General features: G+C 39.3%; 1 protein-coding gene across 1 annotated transcript; it reads left to right on the top strand.

The window, feature by feature from the left end:
* The first annotated feature begins 478 nt into the window (after nucleotides 1-478).
* Nucleotides 479-7,470, top strand: LOC100285730 (NADP-dependent oxidoreductase P2). Its single transcript, NM_001158621.2, is given in 5 exon segments — nucleotides 479-835; nucleotides 6,185-6,362; nucleotides 6,624-6,790; nucleotides 6,901-6,983; nucleotides 7,086-7,470. Coding segments are annotated over 5 exon segments (1,038 nt in total). The 5' UTR covers nucleotides 479-604; the 3' UTR covers nucleotides 7,465-7,470.
* The last annotated feature ends 2,066 nt before the right edge of the window (nucleotides 7,471-9,536 follow it).

Raw genomic sequence — 9,536 nt, 5'->3', positions numbered from 1 at the left:
ATCAAGCGATATCAAGATTAAGGTTGCTCGTGAGGTATAATCCTACCTTTATATTCATTTTGTTTCGTCACATAACCCACAAAAAGCCAAAAAACCATTGATCTCCCACTTTCTTTATCCAAAATAGGCAATCTATTTATCTAAAAGAAAGAGAAAAAATAGACCTACAACTTTCACGTTGTGATCGAGTTTTTTGCGTTTGACATCTTTAAATTGGTCAAACAATCTGTTGAAGTTAGAGCATAAAATCTGTGATAGATAGACAAGAATTTTTTTGATACTCATGTGTTATATCTTGTTTTAATCAGTAATTAACGTAACTAGCAGTAAAGACCACTTTCTTTCATTAGATCTAGCACCAGTCACTGAAATTAACGCCTCAACGGACCATGGCGCGCGTTGTTGGCTAGTGGTTGGAAGATATCTACTGTACTCCGTCTGTACCCTCAGCCTCCACGGACCACAGGCCAGAAAAAGGCTTCGCCTTGGACTCCCCCACACAACGCAGCACCCGCACTCTCCAGGCGTCTGCCAATCCGAAACGAAACCCACCCGTCGCCTAGAGGCAAACCAGGACTGAGATTGAGCGGAGAGCAGCACAGCCATGGCGGGGCAGGAGGTGGCGAACAAGCGGGTGGTACTGAAGCGCTACGTGACGGGGTTCCCCGGCGCGGACGACATGGAGGTGGTCACAGGCACCGCGCGCGTGGCCGTGCCGCCGGGGTCGACGGCCATGGTGCTCAAGAACCTCTACGTGTCGTGCGACCCTTACATGCGCGGCCGTATGACCAAGCACGAGAGGCCCAGCTACGTCCCGGACTTCGTCGTGGGGGAGGTAATTAAATTATATGTAACAACACTAGGAACAAATCAATGACCAAGTCGTACACTCGGCGAATATTAATTTTCTATTTTTTGTCCCTAATTCTTGTATTGGTATATTATTACTTCTATTTTAGAGTATCTACTAGAGTTTTTTTCTCGGCCTCGGTTTTTCCTATTCTTTCTTGTCTTTCTTCTCTGTTTTGCCCCCCTTCTTTTATATGAACTCGCAGTCACAGCACCCTTCTCTTTCCGCGTTCTCGCGGATGTGGGGAAACCGATATAAAAGAACCAAACAAAGATAAATCCAAAAGGTTCTAAGGTAAAAATAGGGAAGGGAGTAAGGGCCTGTTTGTTTACCCCTCAGATTATATAATTTAGATTAAATAATCCTAAGAGTCAAACAAACAGTCCAGCTTATTTGCCGAGATTATATAATTTAACCTCTTGGATTATGATAATCCATAAGCAAGTGAGGAGGTGCTTATTTCAGATTATTTTTTTCCCACTTCCCCACTACCCTTTCAAGTTTCCTAGAAATTACCCACCATTGCCATTATAACCCACCATTGGCATTATTGTCTTCCTCATACAAAAGAATCCTATTAATAACTCAAATAATCTGGATAAACAAATGGGACTACTCAGATTATATAATCCAGATTATATAATCCAGATTATATAATCCAGATTATATAATCCTCCAAAAATAATCTAGATTATATAATCCATGGGTTAAACAAACAGGCCCTAAATAGAACATTCTATGAAAAAGTAGTCCATAGTTTTAGTTTCTTAGTTTAATGCACTAATCCATATTTTAACTTCAGTAAAGCTATACTTCACTCGGCAGATTTGATGTGATATGTCACACGATTTCTGGTTCGTTGGATCTTCTTTTGGCTTCCATCCTCACCACAAGCTGCGAGTTCAGGTGGGGCCGTACGCTCCCCGTGCAAAGCTGAAAAAATTACACGGCAAAGATGTCCGGCTTAAGCTTTGTTCGTTTGTATCGGATGGTACCCGGAATCGTTTTAACTAATCAAAGTTTATATAAATTAGAGAATGAATCCGGTTAGGAATCGTTCCGACCTATCAATCCGGCACAAACGAACAAGGCTTTAGAGTTTGTTCGTTTTGGTCTCAATCCAGTAAGGGCTTGTTCGGTTAGCTCTCAATCCACATGGATTGAGTGGGATTGGGTGGGTTTAAATCCCAAGAAAGTCAAACTTTTTTCTTAATTTTTTCTAATCTCATCTAATCCATAGATAACGGGATTAACCGAACAAAGTCTAAGTTGGTAGGATTGAGTAGATTTTAATTCTAAGCAAGTCAAAAAAATTTATAATTTTTATAATTATATGTAGTCCATATAGAAAAAGAATAACCGAACAAGCCCTTGTGTGGCTAAACTGAGAGGGTCATGACAGATCTAGGATAGAGGCTGGCATCATATAGTAATTTCAGTATAATCATGAGAAAATGGTTTACGGTTATAAGACGCAGGTGTAACAGCAGTCTGCAGGCCATCATCGTTCATGCGCATGACACACCAGCCCTCACACGCTTGCAATTTGTATATTCTCTCCGTGCCGGCTATGCTCATTCACGTTACGGCCATATCCAGCCTCCCTAATCTATGATTCAAATCCTCTGATCTGTTTTTTTATCCGAGATGATAGTATATGTCTGCACGCCTGCATATGGCTTGGCCGCTGCTGTTTTTTTTTTATCCAACGCAAGGATCATCTTCGTGGTCATCTTGCTATTTCAGACAACGCGTGCCACTTGGACAAATACGTAACGCGCTTCGTCGATTGGCAAGTACTTTCAGACCTAGGGCACGTTTGGTTTCTTTAGTCTAGAGACTAAAATTTAGTTAGGAACTAAAATTTAGTCTCTACCATATTTAGTTATATAGACTAAAAATATGTAGAACACATTAAATAAATCATAAGAAGACCAAAAATATCACACTTAGCATTATTTACCATTAGTGCAACTAAAATAAAAGGTGCAGAAGTAGAATTAATATGGTTTAGTCATCTTTAGTCATCCTTTGGAGGACTATAGACTAAAACACTTTATTACCTGTTTTAGTCCCATCGTTTAGCCATTTATGGACTAAATAATATTAAAATGTAATGACTAATCTTTAGTCTCTCAAACCAAACAGGGACTTATAATAGCATATTTTATTATTGATGTTTGTGTGTAAGTTATATGTTTAGTTGGTCTAAATTGATTGTTCAATATTGACAATGGCCATTTGGATTACATTATATATATATATATATATATATATATATATATATATATATATATATATATATATATATATATATATATATATATATATATTCATTTTTTGGTGTTTTTTTGATTTGTACGTTTGCTGTATTTGGTTCCACTTTATAATATTTCAATTTGGCTTTCTAGAAATAATTTTGCCAACGTTTTTGTTCTTTTTAATCTATGTATCGAACATTTCATGATCAATCTAACAATAGTCGATTCTGTCATCTGTCCAATTTCAAGTGTTTTAACGCCATCTAACACTCACACGTAAACCTCTAAGTGATAGATCAATCGGTTTTTCTGCATTAAAAGCAGGGCCGGACCTGGGGTGGTCGAGCCGGGCGGCCGCCCAGGGCCCCTAAAATGTTAGGGCCCCCACTAAATATATATTTAATTATAGTGCTTGGTGACTAAATCAGACTAAACAAACAACATTTACTTTGTTAGTTGATCGATCAAAATATCTAAGCCAAGTTATGATCACGTTCACGTCTCTACTATATTTAAACACCATTTTTCTAGTTCCATGATTTCCACTGTCATTGTGCATTCTATATTTAAATGAAAAATGCTAACATTATGTACAATGAGGATTCAAACCATGGTTGTTGGCTTTAAACCAACATTTACACTCACTTAGCCAATAGAACACACATGTCTTTATGTTTTATATTATATACTTAATCGTAAATAGAAAACGTAGCAATGTACGAACACTTTACTAGTATACGGTATACGTCATTTCCTATTTCCAAAGTGCCCTAATTCTTGCCAAGTAATTACGGTTATATGAGAGACAAGCTACGATTACGTCCACATATATGGTTATATCATATCATCAAGATTGAAATAGTATCTGTCGATATTAATAACATACTCAATATCTCTGTATCAAAGAATGTTCGAAGAAACTTTATAAGATAATCCAATGTGCCAAGTAAGTTTTTATTAATTTAGTTAATATAATTTTTGAACCTTTCAACATATATGTTTATAATTATATATATGCATATATATAGATATTATATGTATACATGGGTTAAAAGGGCATATTTATAAGTTTTCGCCTAGGGCCCCTAAAATCTCAGGAACGGCCCCGATTAAAAGAGGTGTCTTGACATCTTCATTAAGACTATCTCTATCAGACTCTCTATTCTATTCCTATTTTACTTTTATTTTAAACTCTACTCTACAGACAATACAATCTATTTTGTAAAACAGTACTTTACACGATCATTTAGATGGTCTACTTGACATGGCCTAAGCGTTGCAGCATGTATAGAATATGAAGAATTAGTTGCCTTGTACAAGGTAAGTGGAAGAGACACAAAATCTAAAAAAATTATGAAAAAGGATTTAGAATTGATAGGATATATTTTAGTAGTACTTCCTGAAATAAAATCACTAAATAAATCTATATAAACATGCAGTCAACGAGAATCAAGGAAAAATTTGAGGACACGGTTAAAGTTTGGTTTTTCACTATTCATATGATTTTGGGGGAAATCTGGGAGGATTTGAACTTATCATACTCTCTTTGTTCCCTTATATGCCTTACTAGATATGTGCCTGTGCGTTGCCACCAGTGTTAAAAATCTGTATAAAACATAGATATGTAACGACAACTGTCACTGTGATATGAAAAATCCATGTAGCAAAATATCACCTTAACATTAATATTATATTCTAAGTATAGACTAAATGCTTTGGTATGTATTCACAGTCGAAGATTTAACTGAGAAAACTTGAATAACCATTCACTGCCCAGATGCAACTGAGAACACAACAAGAACCCAATTTAGAAAGACGAGAAAGAACCAAATGCACACGGTTCAGCTTATCCTTCCGAAATAAACATCTCCATCAAAGCTAGCATAGCATAACTATATGCATTAATAAGTAGGTTAAAATAGATCAAATAATCTGGAAGATAAATAATGTACTCCTGTGAGTAGCTAACACGACATTTGGTATAATTTTTATATCCTTACTTTTCACATATGAGCATTCATATCTGCTAGTTATAAGCAGCATTTTGTAAAAGTGTTATGAAAATGGTTGAGTAAATTTGACGGTAGTTTATAATTATTCACCATTTTCTATATATTGTGCACGAAGAGAAGTATGCCTAAGAAACTGGATATATCTATTAAAAAACTTGACCAACATAGAATGATTTTTAATTAAGGGTTTTTAATTAAGAACACATACAAAAATTTACCTCGACAATGACTTGGACTTGAGGGGTCGGGTCTGGGCGTACATGCATACTATCTACCAACTGAGCTGCACTGAGCTTCTTCAAATTTTTATTTTAATTAAAAACACATACAAAAATTTGCCTCAAGAACGTATTATTCAGCGTGAGTGGAGAGAGCCACGGGGCTTAGCTTCGGAGGCTCAGCATGAGTGGATGAGGGGGCACCCATAGCTGGCATAGTTGCATGTTTGCATGCAGCGTGAGTGGGAGAGCAGGTGCATGCCGCGCGTGATAAGGTGAGGAGGGGCACGTTTTTGGTCTATGTTAACTTCTTAATAGTTAGTAGAGATTAGCTTTATCCTAAGTTGATTTTTGACTATCTATTTTATAAAATCCTGAGTCAAATATTATCTACGACCATCAATTTTAAGAGTAATTATTACATATTAATTGTAAATTATATATGTATTTTTCATAGTGGATCTAAAGTGAACTTATATTTTTGAATTAACATAATTAACAATTCTTCTGTGTAGTTAGTCTAAAAACTAAAGACACAAAAGCTTGACTTATTACAAATCTAATACGACACTAAAAATTGAGGGGTAGTGAGACCATGGGAAACCATATGAAACATTTTCTAGTTTGCTGTCATATAAGAGGAGCCATCCATCCATCCATCCATTGTGCGCCTCTTGAACTTGTGCAAATTACCAGAGAAAGGTGTCAAGATTTTTCTGACTCGATCGGTACAACCTAGACTATTCAGAAAAAAAAATAGATTACTTCTCTTCGTTTACCTCTTCTTTTTCATCTAGGGACCTTACAGATCCGTACTCTCCAACCCTGGTGCAAATCGTGCAGGTTTTGGAAAACTTTGGCGTCTGCAAGGTGATAGCATCTGGGCACCAGGATTTCAAGGTTGGCGATCTTGTGTGGGGGATGACCGGATGGGAGGAGTACACTCTCATCCATAACCCGGAGTCATTTTTCAAGATCAAGCATCCTGAATTGCCTCTGTCCTACTACACAGGCGTTCTTGGTGAGTTCATTGTTTAGTAGACTGCCTTTTTCTATCCAACCAAACTCTTAACCCTTCAACCTCAAGCAGGCTTTCCTCCAAAATCTGTCATATTTTGTGGCCTTTTAATTATCCAACTTACAGTTCGTATTATTTTTTTCGTTCAGAGTCTTTTACTGAATCCAAATGTTTCTGTGTTCCTCTGAAAGAATCCTATCTCAACTTCTTTATTCGTACACTGTTCTTCGAAGTGTTTCTTCCCTAACTACGTACGGTACTCAGGCATGCCGGGCCTTACTGCTTGGGCTGGATTTTTCGATGTGGGCAAGCCCAAGAAAGGCGACTATGTCTTCGTCTCAGCAGCATCAGGAGCCGTTGGTCAGCTTGTTGGGCAGTTTGCTAAGCTCACAGGATGTTATGTTGTCGGCAGTGCTGGTTCTGACGAGAAGGTTTTTTGTATTTTTTTTTTCTGGCTTGTTCAATTGTTTCTTGTCAATACTAATATATATATATAGTTACAAGATTTCATTGTTAATGGTTACGGCTCCTCGTAATTCAGGTTAATCTTCTGAAAACAAAGTTTGGCTTCGATGAAGCATTCAACTACAAGAAAGAGCAGGACCTCGATGCCGCCTTGAGGAGGTTGGTCAGCTGCTCTTTCTTTTGCACCTGTACACTTGGGGCCTTTCAGCCTCGCCAGACAGGGGACTGATCATTCCAGCTGTGTTTACCACCATTGCTCAGGTACTTCCCAGAGGGCATTGACATCTACTTCGAGAACGTGGGTGGCAGCACACTGGAAGCCGTGCTTCCCAACATGCGTATCCATGGTCGGATCCCTACCTGCGGAATGATCTCGCAGTACAATCTGGAGGAGCCAGAGGGTGTGCACAACCTATTTGAAATCATCACTAAGCGCCTGCGCATGGAGGGTTTCATGGTCTTCGACTACTACGGCCAGTACCACAAGTTCGAGCAAGAGATGGTCGGGTACCTCAAGGCGGGGAAGATAGCCTACGTCGAGGACATTGCTGAGGGGCTAGAGAAGGCGCCGGAGGCACTCATCGGGCTCTTCACCGGGCGCAACGTCGGCAAGCAACTGGTCGCCATTGCGCGGGAATGAATGCTGGGCATCCATATTATATCTACGTTGAGAATAATGTCAGCATGCGTGTTCAGACGTGTTAGGAATTGATGGTTTGTAGTGCTTGCAGTTTTGTGCTGTTCGTGTGAAATGTTTCGATTTTCTGCCGTTTGTTTTCTGGGCGATATGCGTGTGAAAACTCAGGACACGCGCTTCTTCTGAGGAGAAATAGACAAGCAGTTTTGCTGATAAGAGTTTGCTGGTGTCACTGCCTCCACTGCAGGGTATAGGAAACATCGTTGATGCCGTAGAGATTGCCATGATGCACGGCCGTCAAGTCAAAGGTCTTGGCTGCCACATTTAAAGAGTGTTATTCATCGGACGCTCCCTAATTAACATCTATTAAACTCCATATGAGGACGATGGTTCTTGGAATGAACTACTGCAAGAGGCTAGTGATATCCGACGTAACTGTACAAGGAAAAAAAAACAGATTTTACAGGTTGTCTAAAAATGCCAGACATTTCACTATGAGCACAAAAGTATAGGACTAAAGATGGACCTTGCAGAAGTGAACAAACAAATATAGGAAGATCCAAAATAGGTTTTCTGATGTGTTTATGATAATCAATTGTACAAAAAAAAAGACATGTAATTTTAGCGGTCCAAACGAGATAACACTATAACAGACAACAAAATTAGTAAAATATTAATTGAGACTAATAGAGAAAAATATAAAACTTCGGCGCAGCAGACATGTACAACCTCCATGCTCTCTAATTCACAACCAATAGAAACCCAAAAGCAACCAATAGAACCCAAAATCTAAGAGGGCTAAGGACAGCGAAAAGAAACTCACAGATGTCGCATGCCAAAACAACTATATGATATCAATCACCTTTTGTAGGGAAAAAAACCATGGGTGCCATGCAAGAAAAGGTACAACATAAGAACAAAGACGCTAAATGACACTGGCACTACAACATAAGAAAAGTCATTAGTAGACGCTCCATTCTGCTTATTTAAGTACAATAAGTAATACCATAACATCCTTACAATAATGACATGCTGGTAAGAGGAGCAACATCAATAGATCATATATTTTAGAGGCGTAAACAATAAATCATTGGACTAAATGCATGACCACACCCGATGCTAGCTAGAAGGCCTTTCAGTACTACCGAAGTTAGACATTCTCTTATTTTGACAACTTACCGAGAGACAGGCATGGCGGAAGGCCTCGGCATCCGACTTCCTGGCCCTTGCTGCCCCGCCATAGACATAGGCGGCAGGGCGGTGGCCATCTCTTCTACAAGTCCCGGCGTAGGGGCCGTGGGCGGAACGATGGTCGGGGCCACTATGGGCCCCGGAACGACTGCATGAGGGGGGTGACGAGCCCCTCCCCTTTGTTCCCACAGCGGGCGGCCGCTGAGGGGTTTCGGCCTGCACGCTCGCGGGCGCCACTCAGCTTTCTAGGGGAGGGGCCGACTTCCCTCTCCACGGCTCCTGCCTCTTCCACCGAGGCAGGGGACGGGGGCAGGCTCGGCTGACGCCCACGCCCTCGATAGGGACGTGTCACACCCGAATTTAAGGGATAAAGCTGGGTGCATCTCATATATGCGCCAAAAAAGACAACACATATAATAACAGAGTGTATAAAGATAAATGTCACAATATCATAAAAGTATTTATTACAAAGCGGAAGTCTTACAAAATAAAAGATAAATATAAAGCGAACTAAAGTATATCCTTGGCGCCATAAAGTCGACTGGAAGACGCCACCTATATCAATTCGAACTCCTCGTTGTGCGGCTCCTCCTGGGCCACCTGTTCTTCTCCTGTGAGGGAGTTTATATATCGCAAGTGTGAGCTCACAAAAGATCATAGCTCAACAAGTCATAGGGAATAATGTGCATGAACTCACCAAAGGTGGGAGTCCATGTAAAGTGTAAGGCTGATCAATAATATGGGTTTAAAGCTGAGCATTGCTTTTAGTAGTTGGTCAAATTTTATTAGCAGTTACTAGATGTAAGTGAATACCAAACCATAATAAGAATATAACAAAATTAATAATAAATCTCATACAATGCAAATGACAAATTGAATTAAGT

Source organism: Zea mays, chromosome 10 (genome assembly GCF_902167145.1).
Source record: "Zea mays cultivar B73 chromosome 10, Zm-B73-REFERENCE-NAM-5.0, whole genome shotgun sequence".
Classification (NCBI taxonomy): domain Eukaryota; kingdom Viridiplantae; phylum Streptophyta; class Magnoliopsida; order Poales; family Poaceae; genus Zea; species Zea mays.
This window is presented reverse-complemented; position numbering and strand designations above follow the sequence as displayed.